The sequence below is a fragment of the Narcine bancroftii genome, chromosome 6, assembly GCF_036971445.1.
Source record: "Narcine bancroftii isolate sNarBan1 chromosome 6, sNarBan1.hap1, whole genome shotgun sequence".
In the NCBI taxonomy this organism is placed as follows: Eukaryota; Metazoa; Chordata; class Chondrichthyes; order Torpediniformes; family Narcinidae; genus Narcine; species Narcine bancroftii.
In genome coordinates, this window is record NC_091474.1 from 94723541 (window position 1) to 94750784 (window position 27244).

Below are 27244 nucleotides of genomic sequence, written 5' to 3' on the forward strand. Positions count from 1 at the left end.
TCAATTACCAGTTTCACACTTGCCTGATTGCAATGCCAGCATCTGGAGATGCCGGGGATTGTAATAGGGGTTGAGGCCGACAATTCCCAGCAGGAGATGACGTCATCTGACGCCAGCATTGAGCTGATTTTGCTTTCACACTTTAAAGGCCGATTGGTAGTTAATACCTTGGATCACTGGTAAGTGTGAAAGGGGCAATAGATTATGCCAAGCTGACAGGATGGTTCCTCAGAACCAACACTAAATCAGAATGGCTCGGTGGAGGATGGGCTTTGCAGGGACTAAAGCTACAGAACTACCAGATAACAACTCGGAGAGAGTTAATGAAGGGATTTACCCACAAGGACGAGTATTCACTTGTTCTTTATTCTTCCAATGTCATGAGCATCTTTTTTTTTTCAATATCTACCTGGAAAGTCGGCAGACACTGTGATTGTAGTAAATACCCAGCAGGTCCCATAGTGTCCATTCTATGAATGGTGGTTTGCAACCACAGTAAATGCACAAAATGGCTGGAGAAACCTTGACGAAGGGCTCAGGCCTGAAAGATCTTTGCCTCTTCGAGCCAGGTTTATTGTCATCCGATTGTACAACTACAACCCGACGAAACAGTGTTCTCCGGTCCTCGGTGCAAGCCACGCAGACATACACCCAGACAGAACACACACATACAGACAAGCAATACATGTACAGGACATCTAGATAAATGAATAAATAAATATTGTTTCATAAAGGTACTGTAGCACTCGGGTGCAGATTAGGCAACAGTGTTTTTTCCCCCAAGACATCAGGCTCCTGAATTTCCATAACAGATGTGGATAGTGGACTTTTACTGCATGCGTCTTAATATTTTCTATTTTAACTTATATTTATGTAAATGTGCTTGGTGGTCCTGGAGAAATATTATTGCATCTTTCCCATACAATACATGGTATGAATGACAAATAACGATGACTTGACATGACTCTCGGAGGGTTAGTGTGAGCAGTTCCTTTGGTCGTTCAGCATTCACACTGCCTGTGGGAAGAAGCTGTTCCTCAGTCTGGTGGTGCTGGCTTGGATACTCCTGTATCTCTTCCAAGATGGGAGCAGCCGAAAGATGCTATGTGCAGGGTGGAAAGGGGTCCTCAATGATTTTGCATGCCCTCTTCAGACAAGGTTACTTGCCTTAGTCCTATACTCGGAGAATCACACAGCGTTTGCCCCAACTTGCCCATGTCGACCAAATATCCCACCTACACTAGCCACACCTGCCTGCATTTGCCCCATATGCTTTGAGGCCAGTAGTTTCCAAACTGCCCCTCTCAACTCACATTCCACCTTAAGCAATCCCTATGTTCTATGAATGGTGGGTGGGAAGGGAAGGTTGAGAATCACTGCTCTTGACCCAATTGTTACTGAAATATTTTGCTTGAGAAAAATTGTCATTGGCCCATTTCCTTGAGAGTTCTGAAACCCTGCACATAATGAGTCCATTAGGTACATTTGAAACAGTCACGGAGAGAACATAGAAATTCCTTACAGGCATTGTGGAATTTGAACCCCAGTTAGTTTCCGATCGCTGACGGTGTGAAAGTGTTGCGGTAACTGCTTAAGTAATCCTTTACTAATCACAGAGCACCAATGACATAGGGATTACTTAAAATGGGATGTGAGTGGAAAGAAAAAGGTTGAGAACCACTGATCTAATATAATTAGTATTATCATTATAACCGTATAACAATTACAGTACGGAAACAGGCCATCTCGGCCCCTCTAGTCCCACCTACCTGCTCCCTGTCCATAACATGACATCACTGCTGTCTTTTAACTAACTTCAAACCACTTTAGAAGTAATAATTCAAAAGCAATGACTCCTCTCTGTGCGCTGGCCATTGAATTGAAAGTCCTCTTTGTGTACACAGGTGTTTCTTTTAGCAAACACCATTGTTCTTAATTTCAATACACAATCACTTCTGATTCCAAAGCTGTTTATAGATGTAGCGGTTAGCGCAACGCTTTCACAGTCCCAGCGATCGGAACCTGACTGGGGTTCGAATCCCACATTGCCTGTAAGGAATTTTCATGTTCTCCCCATGTCTGCGTGGGTTTTCACCTGGAGATCCGGTTTCCTCCTGCCCTTCAAATACGCACCGGGCGTGTCGGTTAATGGGGTATTAAATGGGCAGTATGGGCTCGTAGAGCCGAAGTGGCCTGTTACAGTGCTGTATGTCAAATTTTTTTTATAATTAAAACTGATTCAATAAAAATTTCTTCTGGAAAAATAACAAAAGGTTTATCTGGGAGATGCAAATATACCCTCAATTCTTGAACTAGCCACATAAATACCTTGCAATAAATTTAATGCAAGCAGAAAATTGTGTAATCGCTTCCTATTTTCTTTGTTAATCAAATAGTCTGTGTAAGAATTTATATCTGTTACTTTCAAAATATGTTTGAGCAGGAGGTCGGGTCAAACTTTAAAGATTCAGTTTGTGAATACTAACTGAGGGTTAACACCCAGGTGCTGATAAACACCTGTGAAACTGAATTTTCAAAGTAGCTTTTTGTGAAGTTTTCCCTGTAAAAACTGTCAATTAAACTTAATGTGATGGGATTTCAGGTTTAACCTTGGAGGCAATAAATAAAAGAATGTGCATTAAGGATTAAAGAATGAATGAATATATGTCATGTCGATAAATAAAGCAGCATTAATAATAAATGTAGTGTCAGAGTGCTGCCTCTGACAGAGCTCTAGTGGGCAGGGGTCTGCCCCCGATTGCCGTCGGTGTAACATTCTTCATGTGTGCTCCAATTCCCTCCAACACCCCGAGGATGTGCTGGTTCCATGGTAAATTGCCAGTGTAGGAAGGTGACAGAAACGAGGGGACAGAAAAGTGGGAATAATAAAAATGTTTCCAATGAAGAATCATTGCAAATGGGCGCTTTGATGACCAGCATGGATTTGATGGGATGGAGGTCCTGCTTTTCCCTGCTCTACAGTTCTCTGACCTGTTCTTCCTGTGCTCGGGTCTTTAGCAAGGGGCACGGGATGGGCGGCTTGGTGAGCGCAGAGGGTGCCAGAGCAATTAATGCAGAGCGAGCAGCCGGGGTTCGAATCTGCCACTGTCTGTAATGAGTTTGTACATTCTCCCCCTGACCACGTGGGCTTCTTCGGGGTGCTCTGTTTTCCTTCTGCCCTCCTGTTTCTGTGTTGTATGTCCGAATTAAAAATTTAAGATGTCGGTACCTATCGGTTTCACAGGGAACTCAGGGCTGTCGAAAACACCTTAAAAAGATCCGATTATTCTAATCACATCCTGTCTGCACCAAGAGATGCTGCACTGAGGTCTCAGACCTTCCGAGCAACTTGTCTCTTGTCTATGGCTTGGTTTCCTGATCTTTATGAAGATATCTGAGTTTCCTTGGCTCTTCACCAAGAGTGGTGCAGCGCCATGTACTGTAACTGGGATCGTGCTGACCTTGATTCCACATCTCTTGACCCATAGTCAACCAAATTGCCGCTATGCCTCCCTTCAGATGCAGATTTTGGCTACCTCCTTTCAAGGTTAAGATTATTAATCCTTTTGCTCAAATTTGTGTTGAAAATACTATTTAGATCAGTGGTTCTCAACCTTTGTCTTTCCACTTTCGGTCTTCCCTATGCCATCGGTACTCTCTGAATAGTAAGGGATTGCTTAAGGTGGGATGTGAGTGGGAAGGGAAGGTTGAGAATCACTGCTCCAGACCCAATTGTTACTGAAATATTTTGTTTGAGAAAAGTTGTCATTGGCCCATTTTCTTTAGAGTTATGAAAGTCAATGAGGTATGATTGATTCTCAAACTTTCTCTTCCCACTCACATCCCACCTTAAGCAGTCCCTAACTAATCACAGAGCAGCGATGGCATAGGGAATGCTTAAAGTGGGATGTGAGTGGAAAGAAAAAGGTTGAGGCCCACTGGTTTAGATCATACCTCATGATCACCATTCATCTCAGAATTGTCGATATGGAACATTGAACAGCCCAAAAATGCCAAATAAAACTTTATCTCTTCTTCTGCGCATTCCCTTTTTATTCAATTACATGTTTCTTCTTTGGCTTGGCTTCGCGGACGAAGATTTATGGAGGGGGTAAAAGTCCACGTCAGCTGCAGGCTCGTTTGTGGCTGACAAGTCCGATGCAGGACAGGCAGGCACGGTTGCAGCGGTTGCAGGGGAAAATTGGTGGGTTGGGGTTGGGTGTTGGGATTTTCCTCCTTTGCACAACCTGAGAAAACAGCGTTCTCCGGTCCTCGGTGCCAAACACGTAGACATCACACACATACAGACAAGCAATACATACACAGGACAAATTATACAAAGCTAAGAATAAATAAATATTTTTTGTAAATATGCAGGTCTCAGATGGTCAGTGTGAGCAGTTCCTTTGGTTGTTCAGCGTTCTCACTGCCCGTGGGAAGAGCCTGTTCCTCAGCTTGGTGGCGCTGCCTCTTATCCTCCTGTATCCCTTCCCTGACGGGAGCAGCTGAAAGATGCTGTGTGTGGGGTGGAAGGGGGTCCTTGATAATTTTGCATGCCCTCTTAAGACAGCGATTCTGGTAGATCTCGTCGATGGTTGGGGGGGGGGGTGGAGGGAGACTCCAGTGATCCTCTCTGCCACTCTTATGGTCCTCCGATCCATTTCTATGCATAAACCATACCACACTGTGATGCAGCCGACCAGGACGCTCTTAGTAGTAGTTGACATGATGGTCCTTTCTGTGTAGATACTCTTTCAGTGATAGCTTGATAGGTTTGTGTTGAACATGTATATTCAGGTACTGACTGAACTCACTGCACCTTATCTTTTCTGCAAATTTTCTGTGTCCCACTTTGTTATAATTCTTAAATCAAAATGTTCTGATCTGCAAGGCCACAGACTAACTAATCTGGCACCTCACAGTCTGGGAACATAAAGGTAAACAAGAAGTCTGCAGATGCTGGGAAACTGGATCAACACACAAGAGTGTTGGAAGAACCGTGTGTGACATGGTTAACACAGTGCTGTTATAGCACCAGCGACCGGGGTTCGAATCCCATGATGTCTGTAAGGAGTCTGTACATTCTCCCCATGTCCGCATGGATTTTCTCCAAGTGCTCTGGTTTCCTCCCACCGTTCAAACATATATGGGGGGTATAGGCTAATCAGGTACTTGGGCAGCACGGGGACATGAGCGGAAGGGCCTGTTACCATGCTGTATGTCTAAATTTAAACTCACTGGGCCAGGCAGCATCCCAGGAAGACAATAGACAATGTTTTGAGCCAACCTTGCTGCCTTCAACCAGACGGCATTAATATCAACCTCCAACCTCCGTCACTCCCCGTTTTCCCTTATCTCTCCAGCCCCACTCCTCCTCTGTCCTCTCCCCCACCACCCTCCCTACCTATCTATCACCCACACCCTTCAGCTCCCCACCCACTTCCTTCCTTCGATCACAGAGCATCTTTCTCAGCCCTCTGCCCCTTCCCCATCACCTCTGATCCTTCCCTCCTCACCTGTATTTCCAACCCCCCACACTTTTCCCACCCTACCTCTCCTCACCCAGCCCTCACCCCACCTTTTTTTATTCAGGTAGCTTCTCGGTTCATCTTATTGCTGACGAAGGGCCCAAAATGTTGACTGTTTGTTGCCTTCCATGGATACAGCTTGACCTGCTGAAGGACCCCAAAACATTTTGTGTTCTCTAGTCTGAGAACGTCCCACCGATACAACACTCTGACAAATTCTTCAGTTCAGGGGGCTAAACCCCAATTGGAACATTTCTGAGGGTTCTGGTGTTCTGTGGCTGCACTACATTGTGATTCAAGGTAGCTTTAGTACCCAAGATGCAATGCTACTCTAAAATTCATCAACTTTTGCCTGTCATAAGGTCCCAAAAAAAGGTACTATAGCCCATCGACCCCATCAAGAAAACAAATAGAGATAAAAGGAAGTCCCCTCAGAGACACTGAGTGTTCTTGGGAGTCACTACCTCGCAGGATCTCTCCTGGACCCAATGCCCCAATGGCATCCTGAAGAAAGCACGTCAGTGCCTTGACTTCCTCAGGAGTTTGGAGAGGTTTGGCACGAAATTGGAAACTCTGGAAAATTTCTCCAGAGGTGTGGTGGAAAGTGTGCTGATCAGCTGTATCACAGCCTGTTATGGGAACACCAACACCCCTGAGTGTAAAGCCCTGCAAAAGTTAGTGGACGCAGCCCAGGACATCACAGGCAAAACCCTCCCCACCACCGAGAACATCTACAGAGATCGTTGCCATCGGAGAGCAGCAGCAATCATCAAGGATCCACACCACCCAGCACGCGCTCTGTTCTCGCTGCTGCCATCAGGAAAGAGGTATCGGTGCCACAAGACTCACCTCACTATGTTCAGGAACAGCTGCTCCCCCTCCACCATCAGACTCCTCAATGACAAACTCAATCAGGGACTCATTTAAGGACTTTTGTGCACTTTATTGATTTTCTTTTTTGTTCTCTCTGTATTAGACAGTCAGTGTGTTTACATTGGGTACAGTTTATTTTTTGCACTACCAATTAGTTCTAATTTTTGCACGCCTGCAGGAAAAAGAATCTCAGGGTTTTCTGTGATGCCATTTATATACTCTGACAATAAATCTGAAATTGGAATCCTGCGTACCTATAAATTCTGCAGACATATGTCCTCCCGTCCAGTCCTTGGCAAATCCGAGCTCCCGGGTCTGAACCTCTGATATGATCAGAGATCCCTTCGGAGTCCCTTCTTTCTCTTGGCACCCCCTCGATCCCCCCACTTCCCGTTTGAGCATCTATAAAGAAAGTTTAAGGAGAAAATGTCCCACCACCTTAGCACATTAATGATATGAAATCTGAAAATGTAAGCACTTAACTTAACTTAACAGATAGCTGAAGGTGCGTACTAAATCTGAACACCTTTAATTTTAAAAAGTCGCCAAAACAATCAATGGATTCTCATCAGAATAGGTGATCATCACATTTGAGAAAACCTTTCTCATTTTAATTCAAGCCCCTCTTTGACTGGGTAACTCTAAGAGTTAAGTACAATCACTGTAATGTTTGTAAATCAGGGAGAAAGAATAAAGAAGATAGAGAAAATCTGTGTGTGTGAGTTTTTTGTGTGTGACGTCACAGGGAAAACCCTCCCCACTATCAAGAACATATACAGGGAATGCTGCTGTCGGAGAGCAGCAGCAAACATTTAAAACCCTCACCATCCAGCACATGCTCTGTTTTCGCTGCTGCCATCAGGAAAGAGGTATCGGAGCCACAAGACTCGTACCACCAGGTTCAGGAACAGCTGCTCCCCCTCCACCATCAAACTCCTCAATGACAAACTCAATCAGGGACTCGTTTAAAGACTCTTGTGGGCTTTATTGAATTTTCCTTGCTCTCTCTGTATTGCACAGTCAGTTTGTTTACATTCGTTATCTGTTTACAGTTTTTTTATTTGTTTACATGTGTACATTGTATACAGTTTTTTTTGCACTACCAGTTGGTGGGAATTCTGCTGCGCCCACAGGACAAAGGAATCTGAAATGTGTGTGTGTGTGTTTCATTGTGAGTATATGAGAGAGAGAGAAAAAGGAAGAGAGAAGAGATGTGTTGTAAAGTGTAAATGAAATGAAAAGACAGATAAAGATAAAGAATGGATCTCCCTCACAATAAGAAAAGCTCCAGTGTTGAGAACAATTCAATATATAGTATTTCATTAATATTTAAAATGAGAAGACCTTTCTTCCAGTCACATCTTACCCAGAGCACGTTATCAAACACATACTTTCCCAAGTCATTGATAAACATTGGAGAGATTATAGGAAGTTGCTTTGAGTATATCTGGTTCCCCTCTACTTAACCTGTCGTTCAGGTTCATGAGAAGCATTTTCAGGTCAGAGAATGGAAGAAACATGTGTAAATATTTAAATCACGGCTTGGTCATGAGTCACAAGCTTTCTGTCTTGCTCAGGACCCACATAGGCATGTCAATGAATTCAACAGGAAGTTCTGTGTGTGAAAGAAACGTTAGCAATGGAACCAATTAGCTTGTTGAGTCCACCATTCTGTGATGCTGGATTTATCAAGATTGTTCCATGGGTTAACAATGGATGGATTTAAATGAACACCTTTTTGTTCACGCACAAAAATAAAATACTGTAAATGCTGGGAATTTGAAATCAAACAGAAACTGGTGGGAATACACGACTGGTCAGTCAGCATCTGCGGAGAAAGGAAGTCACTGATTCAGGCTGGTAACCTTTCAACTTTCCTGCAGTTCTATTCCAAGATTTCAGCATTGAAGAGTTTCCAAATAAGGGCCTCATTGATTGGAAAATTCTGATGAGACATTGCCATCCACTATCCTTTAGAAAATTACAAACTCAACTTCAAAATTTCTAAACAGCCAAACCTTTTGTCCATTACCTTTTGCAGGGCTTTCTGTTCAGGGGTATTGGTGTCCCCACACCAGACCATGATGCAACCGGTCAGCACACATTCCACTACACATCTGTAGAAATTTGCCAGGCCTTCCAGTGTCATACCAAACCTTTGCAAACTCCTGAGGAAGTAGAGGCTTTCTTCACAATGCCTTTTGTGTGTTGGGTCCAGGAAAGATGCTCCGAGATAGTGACTCCCAAGAACTTAAATCTGCTCACCCTCTCCACCTCTGATCCCCCAATGATCATTGGATCGTAAACATCTGGTTTTCCGTTCCTGAAGTCAACAATCAGCTCCTTGCTTTTGGTGACATGTGTGAAGTTGTTGTTGGTGCACCATTCAGCCAAGTTTTCAATCTCCCTCCTCTACGCTGCCTCATTTCCCCCTTTTGTAGAACTCACCGCAGTATTGTGATATCTGGATGGTGTTGCTATACAGTCATTGGTGTACAGGGAGTAGACTGGGGTGGGGGCTGAGTGCGCAGCCCTGTTGAGATGTGATATTGATGGGAGGAGATGTTCCTACCAATCCTCACAGATTGTAATCTTTTAGATAGTCATTGGGAATCAAGGATCGCACTTTGCTTTTGTGGCTTTTGAGGCCAATGCAGGAATGTGAGATTTCAATTGAGGGAGTGGGAGGGGGCAGGTAAAGGTGAGTGGGACTTTGTGAAGTGATGGGCATCTTCTACTCATTTTGGTGCTCAGTCCCTCCTCAAGCACTCCCTTTCAGTTTGAATGAAGTGGTCAAAAAGGCTTTCAGAGCATGGGCCTTCATCGCTCAGAGTATTGAGTACAGAAGTTGGGGGGGGGTCATGTTGCAGTTGTGTAAGATATTAGTGAGGGCACCTTTGGAGTATTGTGATCACCACACCACAGGAATGATGTCATCAAGCTGGAGGGGGTTCAGAGAAGATTTACGAGGATGTTGCCAGGATTGAGCTACAGCGAGAGGATTGAACAGACTGGAGCTTTAAGGTGAGCGGAGCAGAGATTTAAAGGGACCTGAGAAGTAACTCTTTTTTTATACAGAGGGTGGTGGGTGTATCGAATGGACTGTTGATACATGTACAATTGCAATATTTAAACAGATACATGGATTTAGGGCAGGGGTGGGCAATCTATGCTGCCCCCCATCCGCACCCTGGACAAACAAGGAACACATACCTGTTCCTTACAGCCTTCCTTGGCGCACTGTTCGCTCTCAACTTATACAACATGGCGCCCACCAAGCCAGCTCCCGCAAGACCTCCTTGTCGCTGCTTATTTTGGCACATTGGCCACCCCTGCATTACTGAGTGTAGATTTTTCAATATATGTCTACTTCAGTTAAGTTGTGCATATGTAAATATTTGTATTGTAATGTGAATGCTTGTATCTTTCAGTCTGAGTGAATGAGTGCATTTAAAAAATTTTTTAAATGTCATTTATGGTAACATCAGGCACACACCATCCAGCCCACACATAGTTAAAGGTTGCCCGCCTCTGATTTTAAGGGATATGGACCAAACAGGCAGGTGGAACTAGAGTAAGTGCGACACTTTAGTTGGCATGGGCAAGTTGGGCTGAAGGGCCTTCTTCTACACTGTATAACTCCATGAATAGTCATGGGCCACAGATTCATTGGTCACCTTTTACTTCTTATGGATGATGTGAGACCTGTTGAGCTTCTCCAGCATATTTGTGTATTGCACTTGGCCCCAGAATCTCAAAGTTCAAATTTATTGTCAGAGGACATACATGGCATCGCATCCAGCCCTGAGATTCTTTATCCTGCGGGCCAGGCAAAATGACCACTTATCAGTTGTCCAAAGAGGAAAAGATATGTATACAAAAAGAGAGAAATGTAAACAAATTGACTGTGCATAACAAAAATAAAAATATTCAATAATAAATACTATGCAAAGTAAAAGTCTTTAAAAGAATCTCTGCTTGAGTTTATTGTTTAGAGATCTGATGGTGGAGGGGAAGCAGCTGTTCCTGAACCTGGTGGTACAAGTTCTGAGGCACCCATATCTTACCTGATGGCAGCCTTGAGAGCAATGCATGTCCTGGGTAGTGTGGATCCTTGATGATCTTTGACGGCAGTGTTCTTGATGGTGGGGATTGATTAGCCAGTGATGTACTGGGCTGTGCACACTACCTTTTGCAGGGCTTTCTGCTCAGAGGTAAGGTCATGCATGCAAGTTGTTAAATATGGCTCTTGAGAGGGTATTTTTAGGAAATATTTTATTGCCGTAAAGTCCTGTTCTGTAGGGTTAGCAAAGACCTTCACAGTGAAGTGTAAGCTCTCTCATGAGGTTGAACTAGCCGGATCCATCAACTGGCAACAATTGGCCCACATCTCTTCCCACCAAACCAAGAAGCAGAAGACCAGAATGGTCTATGTTCCTAGAAGCAAGAAAAAGGAATTAACCAATCTTAGAGAGAAGCAGCAGGAATACAAGCTCTTCAGCTAAGTCCATGGAGACATCATACCCATGATTGTCATCAACCTTGGCCTATTTTATTCTCTCCTCTTTCCCACTCACGTTCTAACACTCACCCACTCACTCGGGTAAGTTATCATGCCCAGTTGATGTGCACACCCACAAGACATTGGGAGGAAATTGGAATACTTGGAGAGAGCCCATGCAGTCACCAGGAGAATGTGCCAAAGCTCTGCTGTCATTATTGGAAGTCAGGATTGAACCCGGTCATTGGAACCCCGAGGTAGCTGCTCAACTAAATGAGCCATTGTCCCTGCCCACCCAATCAGGACGGGGGTCTTGGTTCCATCTCTGGGTTCCGCCAGTCCCAATGCTACCTGTCAATCAATGCTTGTATTTGTACTTGCGCACGAGCCTGAGGTCTGCCTCCTGCTGCAGAGCTTGGCTCCTGCAGCGTTGCTCACGGTAAACGTGGGGAGAGCTGATTCAATTAACCCTGGGCCCTCTGCCATGGGAGCAGAGTGAGCGATCACTTTAATTATTCATGCTGTTTAAATTATGACCGACAAGGCTGGTTCTGGAAATTGTACCCAGGGTTTGCAATGGTTGAACGGTGGGCTGGTAGATGCCTGGGGGGAATGGGGTGGTGGGGGCCTTGTGAAGTAGAGAGCTGAACAGGCACAAACTGCCCCAAACGCACCCCTGTGTCAGAGACCGGTGATGAGGTCCCCGCCAGCAGCCAGCACCAAAGCACCCCGCTATCGGCCCAGCCCATCCTCATGCACCCCTCTCCACTGGGCTATTGCCACTCAGCCCATCAATTCTATCCTGCCATTGCCAAGCACAGCGTACACACCTGGTGGATAAATTTAGAATATGTGAGGGGAGGGCATCACGCTGCGGCCCAGAGGCTAATAAATGGAACAATTTTGCTTTATTCTATTCAACGAAGGGTGGGGGTAGCGGGGCAGCCACGGTGGTGGGCGGGGAGGGGTGGGGTGGGACCTTACTAAGGCTCAGTCTAGGGCACCAGTGGTCATTAATTGCTGACACCATAAGAATGTTTGAGTTGAACTGTATGACGTAATTTGAGGAAATACATGGGAGAGTAAAGGAATTGACCAATGATTTCAAGTTTATAGTCACATCTATCAAAATGCAGCGATAAACGTTGCTTTGTGAGCAGACCATGAGGCATCTCATACATAGTACAACCTTGTACAAAAGCACGAAAGGAAAGAGTTACAGAAAGAGATGGTTTGGTATTAGAGTAAAGTCATCATTACTTTACTGTATTGGGACTGGTTCTGTGGGGTCTGGTGCTGGTGGGAAAGATTCTGCCTTTGAATCTGCTGGTTTTAATTGTGAACCTTCTGTGCTTGATAAGAGGAAGGTTAAGAAAATATAGCTGGGTTGGCAAGTACGGGTTTTGCTGCACCTACACCTCTTTCCTGGTATGCTGACTGCTTTTCCAAGGCACCTAAAGATGGTGCCGATGGACTGAGCCTCTTTCACCACCTGCTACTGTCTTGGGCCAAGCAGTTCCTAGCCCACGCCATGATGCCCCCTGAGAGGATGCATTTAAAGGTGCACCCTGCAGAAGTTGTTACCTGTACATGTTGTTACAGCTGATGGCACATCCAGTGACCTCAGGGCCAAGCATCTCCAATGACCTGTCCTGGTACCATCCACAATGGCCAAGATAGTGAACCAGCACCTCTACTTCCTCAAATGCCAGAGGACATTTGACATTCCGCCAGCATCCCCGATCTTCAAGTGCACCATTGAGAGTGTCCTACCAGGGCACGTCACTATGTGGTACAGGAACTGCTCTGCCCAAGACCGTAAAAAGCCGTAGAGGGTTGTGGAAGTGTTTCAGTCCTACCCCTTGCCTCCATTGACTCTATTTATACCTCACCGTGCCTTGGGAAAGCAACAACATGTTAAAAAAATCATCCCACCCCAGCCACATTCTCTTTAATACCCTGCCCCTCCCCCCAACCCCATCAAGAAGAAGATTCACAGGTATCAAATGATTCAAGGACAGTTTCTTTCCCACCATTTACACACTCCTGAATTTACCTCAAAATTGCAGAATGCTAGTTCCTTGACTCAATACCAATGGATATCTCTCTGCAACTCTGCTCTTTCGTGATGGCTTACCTGTTGTACTATGTATGAGATTCCGAATGGTGGTTTAAAGGCTTTCCCTCTCCTTTGACTTCCATATCGAACCATCCAGTGCTCCCGTTGTGGTCTCCCCTACATTGGAGAGACTGGGAGGGCACTTTGTTGAGCACCTCAGCTCTGCCCGTCGCAGGAATCTGGATCAGCCAGTGGCCCACCCATTTCAATTCTCCACCCCTTGACAACATGTCTGTCCATGGTCTCATGCACTGCCAGATGGAGACCACTCACAAACTGGTGGAGCAACACCTCATCTTCTGACTGGGCACCCTCCAACCGGATGGAATTAATATTCATTAAAGCCCCCACCCCCTTCTTCTCTGTGGTCTCTCCATTCCCTTTCACGCAGACATGATGAGTTCTTACCTTGGCCCTTATCACACCTTTCGTTGGTCTGGATTCCTCCCCCGTTGATTGAATTCTGAGACTTTCTGATACATCCTGCTTCTATCTTTTCTGTTTTTTCCTTGAAGAAGGACTCAGGCCCGAAATGTCGGCAACATATCTTTGTCTCCTATAGATGCTGAAAAGACCGGCTGAGTTCCTCCAGCATTTTGGCATGTTAACCAATATTGGACAGCACTGGAAGGCATCAGTCCATAGTCATGGCTTGGAATATTCAAATCCAGATTCCTTTCCCATTACTGAATTAATGTTCAATCCTGCCTGGCAGATTATCCCTTCGAGTAAAGGAAACAAGAGCAACTGCAAATGCTGGGGTTGTGTGCAGCGCACAATAGCACTGGAGAATCACACCAGGGCATGCAGCATCCATAGGAAGGCCATCGAAAGGCCTTTTGGTGGTGCAACCCCGCATTAAACTGGCTCAAGGAAAAAAATCAGGTGAATTTATGGCCTCTAATGTGGGTCCGTTAAGGAGAACAGAGTCAGGAGCTGTCTTCTGGAGCTGAGGGAGGGCGGGGTAAGTGGTGCCCTAGCGCCGCCCATCTCCGTGACGTCAAAATGTGTGTGCCAGCAGGTGAAAAAAGAACTTTAGCCATCACACATATGAATGATCCTTTAAAGACAAATTGTGGTCGCTATCATCCTGTATCTGAATACACTGAGTACTTTAAAATTTGTACTTGGGACATGGGCTGATGGCGTCATCAGCATTCCTTTCATGCAGGTGGATGGAGGCTGGAGCGTAATCCAGCAGTTCATCCACCTTTGGACCTTTCATGGAGGTAAGTGCAACGATGTGAAGATGGAGAATCTCAGTTTTCACATTCACCTTTCTTTTCTCTATGTGGTGCTACTGTTACGAGCCCAGAGGACCCCAAAACCCAGCAGCAATAGATAGTCACCAAGACAAATGGTTAATTAAACAAAAGTTGCTTTTAATTATCTTTAAACATGAAAATAGAATCACACCTTAACTTATCACTATTGACTTAACTAACCTAAATTAACCCCCTTCTAATTCTAAGTGCATGTGTATGTAATGTGTGTGTAAGTTCTTTGATTCACAGTCCAATCTCACTTCTCATTTCTCCATGTTCACCAGTTGCAGGCAATTCTTATACTGTGCACAGAATTTAACATTTATAAAGTTCACCAGGCCTTGGTGCTTGAAAGGTAAATGGTTACCGCTCAGGAAGGTTCTTGTCAGATTTCAGAGAGAGATTTGTTGTTCGCTGGACACCCATAACTGATTCATTTTTAATCAGTAACTTCAGTGTCTTGCTGAAGAAACTTGTGCCCTCAGGGTTCTCCAGATGATAAGCTCTTTCTTTCAGATCACCACAGAATTCCTTTTTGTTTCTCTTATTTCAAGTGAAACATTAGACAGCTAGTTCTCTCCTCTTGCATGATCTCAAGGGCTTTGACCAGGCTGAACTAAGCACTCACAACCTGTCTTCCAAATGGGGTTTTCCACAAGCTTGCCTGCTTGTCCTGTTCCAGTCCTAGCTGCTGCTGCTGACTGTCAAACTATAGAACTGATCTCTGTCTCCCTCTCTCTCTCTGAGAGAAAGTCTGTTTGACTCTCTCTGCTTGAAAACCCACATGACCTTCCTAGAACAGCAAGTGCCACACCAGACAACCTGTGGCTCCGACAAGTTCTTTCATTTGTTGCCTTTTTGTAAACAACAATCCACTAGTGAAGTCCCTTGGGCACTCTCCAAAGCTTTTTCAAAGACTGTTGACCCCAACATGTCTTGCATGAGCAGAGCTCCAGTATTATAAATAAGATCTGTTTTAAAGTGTTTGTATGTGCCCCAACTTATCTTCTAAAAGCATACAATGCAAACACAACATCATCTGTCACACTACCACTGTGTTTATTGTATGTATGAGCTTATGAACCTGGGACTCCTCCCTCCCGGATAAAGGCTGTTACGTCCTTGCCTTGGAATGGACTATGTAAGACGTGATGACAACTAAAGGTGATTAAAGCCTATTAATCATAGATCCTTGTCTTATGCAGTTGATTGGTAACACATTCTATAAAAGGGCCTAACATTCTGGGTCTGAGCCTTTCCTGAGGAACTCGGTCTTCAAGAACAAGGTTTTTCAGGCACCTGGTTTCAGTTGATTTAATTTCTACACAACTTCTAGGTTTCTGCCTTGTTCTTCCCAATTTTTCAATGCTCAAATTCAAGGGTCATTTTCACCCTTCAAGATTCAAGATTATTTTATTGTTAAGCTGTAAAACCAAAAAATATGACATTTCCTTTATTCTACCATAGGGTAATCAAACATTTGCTATCAGCTCAGCGCTCCGTTCAGTCAGAGAAAGAGAAGCAAAAGAGAGCCCCCCCCCCCCCCACCACCACTGGCTCCCCAGAGTGACTTTGCATCCAGTGCTCCTGCCGTCTCCACTACCACACCAGCTTCAGTCCGACCCATCAGCAACCCGAGCTCCAGGTGCACATCTCAGACACCTCCAGCACTCCCTCTGTTCCGATACCTGCTATCCCTTTTAGCCAGTCTCCAGCAGCCTGGAGTGAGGTCTTCGCCCGTGGTCGCCTGCAGCCCGGGAGGGGTGCCTCGCCTCACCAACAGCCTGTGTTTTCTTCACCCTCACTGGCCCGCCTCCCTTGTTTCTTTCTCAAACAGGGCATTTCCCAAGCCCTTCCCTTCCCCTTGGGACCTGTGGCTGATCACGCACCAGACCCACGGTGGCGGGATTTTAAAATCAATCTCTGTCGGTTCCTTTAACAGGCTGTTTAAGGGTTGTATACAGCTGACGGCTGACAGAGGTGCACCAAAGAAAAGGTACAAGGACTGCCTAAAGAAATCTCTTAGTGCCTGCCACATTGACCACCGCCAGTGGGCTGATAACGCCTCAAACCGTGCATCTTGGCGCCTCACAGTTTGGCGGGCAGCAGCCTCCTTTGAAGAAGACCGCAGAGCCCACCTCACTGACAAAAGGCAAAGGAGGAAAAACCCAACACCCAACCCCAACCAACCAATTTTCCCTTGCAACCGCTGCAATCGTGTCTGCCTGTCCCGCATCGGACTGGTCAGCCACAAACGAGCCTGCAGCTGACGTGGACTTTTTACCCCCTCCATAAATCTTCGTCCGCGAAGCCAAGCCAAAGAAAAAAAAAGAAAAGAACAGCTGACGGCAGACAGAGTGGGGACCCCGCGGGGAGCGCTGAGACTTTGCTCCCCACTGCCATTTTTTTTCAATTGACATGCACGGAATCTACCCCCATGTTATAGTGCTTTCCTTTTATATATGAGATGCAAATCATGGCCACACTTACCCCTCGGTGTAAATCATTGCCTTGTGTCTTCAGCGTATATTTACAATTTGAAGCTTTATCGCATCGCTCCCCCTGTGTACATATTTAATGCTGCTTCTCATTGCACTGTCTTTTTGATTTAAGAATATTTCTGATGTTAATTCAATGTAGCAATAAACCACAGCAGTGAACACATGTGAATGGTTTAACCAGAGGCAGAGAACTCATCCAAAACAAATGAACTGAAACACGGAAGTCTGCGGTTGTAGTAAAAGAGCATCGAAATGCTGGAGGAACAAATGAAAGGCTTCCACTTGTCAACATACCACGGCCTTAAGCATTGTTTTCTGTACTTCTACCCCCAGGCAGTGAATTTTCGGGAAATCCTTACACCCATCCACAGTACACGACCTACAACGAGGCTTGGCGTTTCACTAACCCAGGATTGCTAAGTGAGTGTTATTACAACCATGCACTTAATGCCTCCTCCTTTAGATTTAATTAATATTTTACTGTGTGAGCAAGTGACTTGAATTTGAAAAGGTACACCTTAACACAGAATCTTGCTGCTTAAATTTCATGTTGCTGAAGTTTGATTCATCTTTTCAAAGTCCTCTTTTAATTCCTGCACAAAAGTGCATTTGAGTTTCACTTAATGGGCCAGCGAATGAGAACACTGCTGAGGGAGGGGTGAGATCACACAAATCACAGCCTCAGACTCTCTGGCGTTGAGGATGGAGGCTGACGTAAATATCACGACTGCCTTCAATACTCTGAGTTGCCCCTCTAAGCGCACACGTGTGTGTGTGTGTGTGTGTGTGTGTGTGTGTGTGTGTGTGTGTGTGTGTGTGTGTATGTGTGTGTGTGTGTGTGTGTGTGTGTGTGTATGAGCATCCGTGTGCATGAGTGGGTGTGTCTCTGTGCATGCATGATTTGGTGCATGTGTGTGTGTGTATGTGCGTGCATGTGCGTGTGCATGTCTGTGTGCATGTGTTTGAGTGTAAATGTCTGCGTGCGTATCTGTGCGAATGTGTGTGTGTTTGTGTGAAATTGTGTGTGCATGTCTGTGTGAGTGCGTGTGTGTGTCTGTGTGTAAATGTCTGTGTGTGTGTAAATGTCTGTGTGTGCATGTCTGTGTGCGTGCGCGTGCGTCTGTGTGAATCTTTCTTAAATATGTTGGCCCATACAGATGAACAGATATGCAGTTTCATTCATGAATAGTCTCTAACCCTCATAAATAACTTAACTGTGAATCCAAGCCAACCTGTGGATAAACTCTTTTACTGGTGAATCAGTGTGAATTAGACTTTGATTTGTTTTTCTTGTTTACACTTTGTTTTAAAATTAGGTGCAATGTTACTCAATAATTCACAATCCAAACAATTAAACTGTGAGTACAGGGACGGCAAGCTCTATTTTATTTAGGGATGGAAACTTTTCCATTATTGATGACCAGATTTGCTGAATATTTGTTACTTCTAGGTCAGAAGGAAAGTAAAATTCCCTCTGATATCGACCCTTCTCTCAAAAGAGCAGCTGTATCGTTTTGCCCTTCATTAACTTCAACTCAATATGTGTTCTGCATGCACACCGGGTAGAAAGCAGGTTGTAAAGGTTTGACTTCCCTCACATAAGACACCTGAAGGAAGCAAACAGAGAAACCTTTTGTGGGCCAGCCTGGGTGGGATTTGAACCCCAATCCCAGAGGTAAAACGACACCACTAACCCTCTACATAACCCAGTCTACTCAAAGATGCTTTCATCTTCATGAGGTACAAGCAACAATGGCACTTATTCCTCATTGCTCTGGTAAAATAAGCTTCGCTGTCTGCAGCAGTGGGCTTGGTATCACCTGAAATCCCCCCAAAGTGGTCACTTAAACTTAAAATGACAGCCAAAGTGTCTCTGAATGTTTTTGTCCCTATTTTCAAATCCCTCAGTGTCCCTTCCTCCCTCTGCCATCACCTCCTGCCTGCTGCCCTCTATGGACATTACAGCACAGTGCAGGCCCTTCAGCCCACGATGTGCCGACCCAGGTGCACCTACACCACAACAATCTTATCCTTCCCCACCTCACACCCATAACCCTTGATTTTAATTGAGTTTCATTTAGGCATATATTCCTGCCAACAAGCCCATGCTGCCCAAATTCCCCAATTGACCTACACCAGAAACCAGAAGGTATCCATGAGGAGAATATGCAAACTTCTTACAGACAGCATAGGATTCAAACCCGGATCACTGTAATAGCGTGGCACTAATTTTTCTTACATCCATGTGCCCATCTTAGATTCTTTTAAATGTCCCATAAAAGACACCTTAGGTCACCATTGCACAAGTTTGATTTTCACTGAGAATTCTCTCTCTAAACCCTCCTTCGCCCCCTCCTCGCCTTCAAATGATCCTTAAAATCTGCACCGACCAAGTAGGCAATTAGTGACCAGTTGTGTCTGAAGGCTTTATCTCACCGTAAATGAAAAGTGCAGGCTTGCTGCTTGAAAGGGGGATTGGCATAAACCCCAGGGCTGCAAAGGATTAACATATTTTATTGAACAACAAGGGCACTGCACGAAAGTTGAACTGTTCATGCGCTCTCCCCGCTGCCAGTGGCCAAATTAGTGCCAGGAGCAGCACCCCAGGTGTTTGTTGTGGAGTGATCAGTGTAGTCTGCCTTTTGTTTGGAATTTCCTCTGACCAGCCTCGAGAGGCTGGGTCTGATGTGTTGGATATGCCTCGCAATGAGAGGCAAGGTGAGATCTTCCAACCTGCCAGATAATCCTTGTGCATCATCAACGATTTCCCCTTATCCTGGTTACAAAAGCCACTGGAACAAGCAAGGATAAACCCTTGGGCCAAGTTAGGAAATAAGATCTCATGATGTTACCAAGACCTGAAGAACTGGAATACAGGGAATGGTTAAACAGGTCAGGACTATATTTCTTGGCGCGTAGAAAGAGAGAAGAAATTTAATAGAGGTTTCCAAAATTATGAAGGGTACATACAGAGTAAATGCAAGCAGGCTTTCTTCACTGAGGTTAGGAGAGAGAGAAACTAGAGGGCATGGGTAATGGGTGAAAGGGGAAATATATAAAGGGAAAATTAGGGGGAAATTCTTCCATGGCCTCATGTACTGCCTTTAGCAAGATCACCCACAAATGGGGGGATCAGCATTTTATATTCTGTCTGGGCACTCTGCAACCAGACGGCATTAACATCAATTTCCATTAACCCCCTCACCTGGCCTCTCCTTTTCCCTCTCCCTCCATCTTTTTTCCCCACCCCCTTCCCTTCTCTCTCCTGTCAGACCCTCTGCTACGCCATGTTTGCTGCTTTCTCAACATATGGTTAGCACAACTCTGTCGCAGCGCCAGTGTCAAGGGATTCCATTCTGCCGCTGTCTGTATGTTCTCCACGCGATTGGGTGGATTTCCTCTGGGCAACCTGGTTTCCTCCCACCCTTCAGAATGTACAGGGGCTGTAGGTCAATTGGGTGGCGTGGCCTCATGGGACGGGAGGGTCTTTAATGTCCAAATTAATCCCTTGAGCTTTCCAGTGATAAGCACCATATCTGATTCTTTTATGAGCCGATGTAATGGAGTTGAATCAACAAGGCAGGTGTGAATGAGTTGGATTAACAATAACCAGTTACAACCTTACCTTCTCTTGGCTGTGCACTGTTTGTTGATAAATTATATATGTCCTTCCAACTTGTCCACCTTCTCCTGTGTTAACTTTCAGGTTCCCCTTATTATTATAGTGCCGCATCCAGGGGTTCTGCACCCCCCACTGCTGCCACTGCCTACGACCGCCACTAGTTTCTATGGCAACCACATGAAACTGCAAGACGAAGTTCTTGGGCTCCACATTGTACCAGTCTGATCAATGTCAATCGTGGACGAAGATGTGGAAAACTGTCAATCTGTGGGTGCGATTGAAGGACAGAATCTTGAGCATCTCAATAGGTCAACATGGGAGTCCATGACTCTAGCTCCAAGCATTTATCCTTCAACATGCACTGCCAATTATATATTTAGACTATTCACTTTATTTTCCATGTCAGTCCCATTGATTCCTTATAGACTGGACTGAGAAAACTTAAAAAAAGGAAACAAAATATCTCATTTATATATATATGTATGTATATCTTAATGAATGGATTGATTTAAAAACACATTAAAAGAAAGTGCATCATTGCTTCAGTGACTCCAGCTTTGGACAAACTCTTCCCCACCCTTCCCCGAATGTCTGATATGGTGATTTCAATTATTCCAAATATATATTCACTCGATAAGAGAAAGCCGCAAGGAAAGGCCGTCTGCTGTTTGCCTGGAGTCTGCAGCTGGATACAACGCCAGGGTTAAGCCAGCGTAGTCCCGCTCTATCCCTGCGATGTCAGCTTTGCGAGGCGGCACATCTCCAAGCAGGCTGGGCGCTGACTCCCATTGCTGTGGAATGAGGAAGTACCCCCATCTCCTTCCCCGCTACCACTCCTCCCCCCCCACCACCACCCTTTACTCTGTCCCCTGCCCTCTTTCCGGGGTCAAGGGGAACTCCGGCTGGTGCACGCACTGTCTCTTTGGCGGCTTCTGCGGCTCCCTCGCGACCCTTGCCCTGCAGCTGCACTCGCCAAGCCCCATGGAATGGTCTGCCCATGGCCCAGTTGCTGGATCCTTCTTCCCTATGACCAGTATTCTTTTCAGGGAACTACCGAAAGCAGTAAGCGGTACCACTGAGCAGCACAAAAGTCCACGTTTATCTGACACACGACGCGCAACAACCCGGCTGCATTTTTACTCCAGAACGGCGGAAGGTTTTGGACAAAGCCACAAACAGAACCACTGTCGTTTCTTTGTACTTTTTTGTTTGCACTAGTGATATGACTGCACCACTCACTTGTGGTGGATGTGGAGATGCAGACCACCACCCAATCTCTGCCGCAAGATATTGCGAAAACTCCTTCATGAGAGAACAACAAAGAGGATTAAATAGGCACTAACTTGGCTTGTATTTTGAGTTTACAGTTACTGCACTCCAGTGGTGAAAGATATTAATGAGACCTGTAGATAGAAGTTGCAAAATGGCTCTGGCGGTTATAGCAGACTGTTTGTAACAGGGCTTTTGTATGCAACAGGTTTTAGAGCAGGGTTAACTTGGAATGGCTGGAACCAGGGAGGGATGTTGGGAGGAGATAGTTTGTTAGCCCGTCTTCTTCTCTCAAGTCACTGATAATCCGTGCATGACAAGAGATAGGAACATTCAGAGGGCAGCTTTCTTCTACAGGCCACGGGAGGTTGGTAGGAGCAGGTCAGCATCGCCGCACCAGCGGTTGAACTGCAGCGGAGGATTCCTCTCATCTCCCTGAAGCCCCCCTCCCCCACCATGCCCGTCATTGGTACCGCCCCATTCTCTCGAATTTGGATAAAATCTGGCCCGGGGTGGTGGGCGGCCGTCACCGCCCTGGCCCCTGGCGGTTTGGGGTCTCTCTCTCTTCCCCGAGGGGGCGAGCACATTGCGACGGGGCGCCCCCACCCTGACTGGCAGCTTAGGAAAGAGGGCTCTGAGGGGAGAGGGGGTTCTGATGAAGGGCAGTCAGGGGCAGGGTCAGGGCAGGACCAATCAAGAAAGGTACACAAATAGCTGATGATGAGGTACTGCTCTCTCTTAAACAGCTGATTAAGAAGTGAATGTAATTTATATTGCAACATTTGCCAAAGACTTGGTTATTGTTAGGTTTCATTTACAGAATGTATATGCATTGATTGTAAATCAGTATTATAAGAACCTACTTCTTAACAGAGCTGGAATTTATATGACAATATGCAGCTAAATCTTCAATATGCATATTAATAGAATGAACTGTGGAAAATAATAACCCCAGCAATTACTTTATTGTATTGTTACATGCCAAAAAAATGCTGCTTGGTAAGGATAATATTGCTTACAATGTGAAGGAATTCCTCTTGTATATATGAGTCGCAGCTGGCATCCATTAGCGAATACACTGACACCAAGGTGTCTTGTAGATTTATTGACAAAACAGAGAAAAAAAACCACAAAAAAAAAGACTCAGCCCCTGTTCGGTTAAAGTGTATTTGTACTTTCAACCAAGTTCAAACAGAGCACAGCATGGCCCTTGACTTCGGTGGGAGTACGCCGCTGAGGACACCTAGTCTTTCACACTGGACTTTTTTTTTGGGGGGGGGGGTTATTTTTTTGAAAAAAAACCTTTTTTTATTTTAAAAAACAAGGAGGTTCACCACTATGCAAATTTCAAGAATTGCCGTGCTTTTATTTCCTTTTGTTGTGCTACACTGTTAATCTGATCCCGTCAACATATCTGGGAGATGCACACAAATGTGTGCACACACACAAAATTTCACAAATCACACAAACTCATACAGACATATCCACACCCCCACCCCACACACACACAAAAACACATTCAAAACCCTCCCAACCACAAACCCATACATACACATATAAAATCTCTCTCACACACACACACACATATACACACACATAATCACACAAACTCAGACATAAGCACACACACACACAAAACCCTCCCACCCACAAACACATACATACACACACATAATCACACAGACTCATAGACATAGCCACACATTCACCCACACACACACACATACCATACACACCCACACACACACACCCACACACACATACCATACACACCCACACCGCACACACACGTACCATACACACCCACACACATACCACACACACACACACACACACACACACACGCACACACACACACACACACACACACACACACACACACACACACACACACACTCATACACACACACGTCAGATATGCTTGGTAGAATGAGCAGGTTGTTGTGACATTATCCAATTCTGGAAATTGCTTGATCACAGAGATTGTTTCATTGTGATGTGGACCTGTGTTTTGACCAAGGCCTCGGTCTCTGCTGGACCTGATTTTTCTTTTTCAAATACATGACCATTAGATGTTTTGTGATCCAAATCCCAGTGGAGATATTGTGATCAACTCTTGCATGCTGTGATCACTTGCTTACCCAATGTGGGGTAGGGGAGGGGACTGGGTGGAGGGGGTGGGATGGGACAGCCTGGGGAGACAGGGATGAGACAAAAGGGATGGGAAGAAATTGGGGCAATGAAATAGAACTCACTTGTCTCATTGAGTACAAAATGCACATCATGTGATTTTTTTTTAAAGCTTCGATCCAATGGACTCAAATCAATGTGTTTTTTTGACATTTAAAACAAATGTACTTCCTGGGAGAATTTAATAATTGCATTCAGAGGAATCTCAGTTATTATGAGACTAAACAGTCATCTGCTGGAGTTCCAGTGGGTGGGTCGGGGTTGGACGTTTGCAGGGTTGGGTGAATGTGGTAGATGTCATCTCAATGAGGAGGGGCTGGCGAGCCGCTCAGAATCAGTGAGGCTGGGCATGTGGGCACGTCAATTGTCCTCGACCCGGACCCCATTAAGTCGCCCCCTCTTTACAGAGCTAACAGTGGTGGCCCATCGAGGCAAATTGAATGGTCTACAAACTGACCCATGTTGTTCTCATTAAAAGTTATATTCTGTTCCGATTTTTTTGTGCACATGAGAAATAAATTCTTTTGTATATCCTGCCTGTATTTTGCCTGTTATTTAATGGATCTTCCTGCATAGAATTGTGACTGATGGAGTCTCGGGGAGACAGGTTCTTCACCAAACACAGAGTTGGCATCAAAAGAGATCTAAACAGGGGAGAAGCATTAGGGTAACCATGATGGGGGGGTGGGGGTGGGGTGCAAACTGCCATTCAAGAACTCACTCAGTGGGGAAGGGGGCTGCGGACAGCCATTATCAATTAAAACCACGGTCTTCCAATCACCGAGGTTTGCCACCACTCAGAAGTGTCCATCTGAGTAGTATGGAACATGGCTTTTGACTTGATCCATCTTCGTTGGCTAAGTCCAGTGCCTGATAATAGTTTCCCATGCAATCCGTGTGGTTCAAGCAGATCCCAGTAATGATTAGTGGATCTGTTCCTAAACACATCCCCCAGACTTTCTCTGTCCACCATTGCCCAAACATGCTCCTGAGATAAGTTTTTATTTGCCTTTTTTTCTGGCCTTCGTGAATTTGTTTGGGTGACTGTCATCCAGGGGCTCACAGGCTAGCCTGTTCTGGTCCCACTCGGGACGCGACGGAGCCTCCTAGCCGACTTTTCCCACGGCCCGCAACACCCTAGTGCTGCGGGTGGGTGGATTGGGGGCGGGACAGTGCTCAATAACTCTTGGGGGGTGGCATGGCCTGTGAATGCCCCCCCCCCATGATGCCGAGCCTGACCAACCGAGTTTGCATCAACCATCAGCACTAATCCTTCAGTGTATAGAATATGACCGTACAGCGCAGTCCCTTCAACCCACAATGTGGTGCTAACCTATATGAATCTACTTTTTAAATTAAATTCACAGTTTTATTTTTCAATTAAAATTTAAATGTAGACATACAACAAGTAACAGGCCCTTCCGGCCCATGACCCCATGCTGCTTAAATACACTAATTAACCTACAACCCTCAAACTTCATGATCAATCTAACCCTTCCCTCACTCACAGCCCATTTCCCCCCCCCCCTATTTTTCTACATCCACATGACTGTCTAAGAGATTCTTAAATGACCCTCTTGTACCAGCCTCCAGCACCATCCCTGCCTAATGCATTCCAGGCCCCCTTTGGCATCTCCACTCAGTTGTCCTCTGGTGTTGGCTCTGGTGATGGTTATGCCCCTCGTAATCTTGTTCATCTCTATTAAGTCATTTTTCCTCCTCTGTCACCCCAAAAGGAAAAGCACAAACTCCCTCAATCTTTCTTCATGAGACCTATTCTCCAAACCAGGCAGCGTCATGATAAATGTCCTCTGCATCCACATCTGAACCTTCCACATCCTTCCCATCACCTCATATTCCTTTCAACTGCCCCATGCACTGACACACATTAGGGCAGAAACTGGAGGGTCCCAGGGTTGGTGGCCATGACACCCAATAAGCAGAACGAACAGACAACCACACAGACAGCAGTGGAGGTTAGGACTGAACCCGCTGTCACTACCACTGTGCCAGCCCATGTTACGGTGGAAGGGCAGTCCTGACCATTGATATCGTTGTTGAAGAATCTCATCTACCTGCAGGAAGGTGGACAAAGTTCTGTTCCCTGACACACGAGGTTCGAGGTTCCTTTAATTGTCATGTAATAATGCAAATATATACATGAGGTACATCAACTTTTGGCTGTTGTAAAGGCAAACAAAGAGTCACGCTGAGCATTTCCCAGGGCCCCCAATAGTAAGAGAAAGAGATTTAAAAGAGATTTCCTTCAGAGACACTGCCCTCCAGATTTTGGGCAGCCTGAGCTCCAGGTCCAGACCTCCGATTAGGAAGCTTTCAGTACCCGACGCCCTTCAGGGGACTTCCTTGTCCTCAGCCACCCTCAGCCCAGGTTCGAATCCCGTGCTGTCCGAGAGGAGTTTGTATGTTCTCCCCGTGCCTGCATGTTTTCCTCCGGGTGCTTTGATTTCCTCCCACCCTTCAAAATGTACCAGGGTCATAGGTTAATTTTTGTGCACTTGGCTGAGACGGACTCATGGGGCGGAAGAGACTGTGCTGTATCTCTAAATTTAAAATTTAAAATGTGAAATGTAATTGTATTCAGTTTCTGCCCTAACATTACAGTGCAGCTCCCTCCCAACATGCCTCCCCAGGACAATGGCTATGAGGGGTAATCATCCCCATTGATTCACCACCAGCTATCAGAATGGCATACCCTTCCTCCCTCTCTCAGAGGGAGACGAGGCTGATGGTACAATCTCCAGAGAAGGCGAAAGAGGCAGGCATTCAGTGGATGCTTATGTGCAGGTAAGGACTTGGGCCAATGTTAGGTGTGAACCAAAGAGAGAGGTCATTTAAAAGTGAAAGTATTCCAGGTTTGCCATCATACTTCACAATACAGCTGCAATTCTCCGAGGCTATTTTTTGTTTAGCCCCTGTAGGCTTCTTCCAGGTTGTTGGAAGAGATCTCATATAATGCTGGTCAAGATGCCATATCCATCTGCATTCAGAGTCTGACAGATGCAATGCTTTGGCAACCTGGCAGAGCCATTCAATTTTCTAAAACCACCAAAAGGATGTTGGCATGCAAACTGTCAGCTTTTGTACCACACTTTGTGTGTTGGATCACCCTTGTCTAAAAACACATCAAGTAAAAGCACAAAAAGAGAGGAACTCAGTAGGCCCAACAGCTTTCTTTATGGAGAAAAGACACATAACTGACATTTCAGTCTTGAGCCCTTCACCAAGGGATGGAAAAATGTCAGCAGGTGCCCGAACTAAATGGTAGCGGGGAGGGTCACAGTCCCAAAAACAGTAGCAGGTGGATAAGGGAGGGAGGTCGCACCAGCAAGCAGGGGGTGGGGGAGAGATGGCTCTG

General features: G+C 45.5%; 1 protein-coding gene across 13 annotated transcripts in view; it reads left to right on the forward strand.

Annotated features, from left to right (window-relative positions):
• LOC138736373 (paired box protein Pax-2-like) overlaps positions 1-24402 on the forward strand; it is a 289107-nt gene extending 264705 nt beyond the window's left edge. For 10 of the 13 annotated variants that reach the window (XM_069885774.1, XM_069885773.1, XM_069885776.1 and 7 more), the window contains 2 exons: positions 17121-17207; positions 20513-24402. In XM_069885774.1, the coding sequence (XP_069741875.1) occupies positions 17121-17207; positions 20513-20634 (209 nt within the window). In that variant the 3' untranslated portion in view covers positions 20635-24402. Of the gene's footprint in view, positions 1-17120; positions 17208-20493 lie in introns of all 13 variants that reach the window. The other 3 variants (XM_069885775.1, XM_069885783.1, XM_069885786.1) reach the window with 1 other exon arrangement.
• Positions 24403-27244: the final 2842 nt, after the last annotated feature.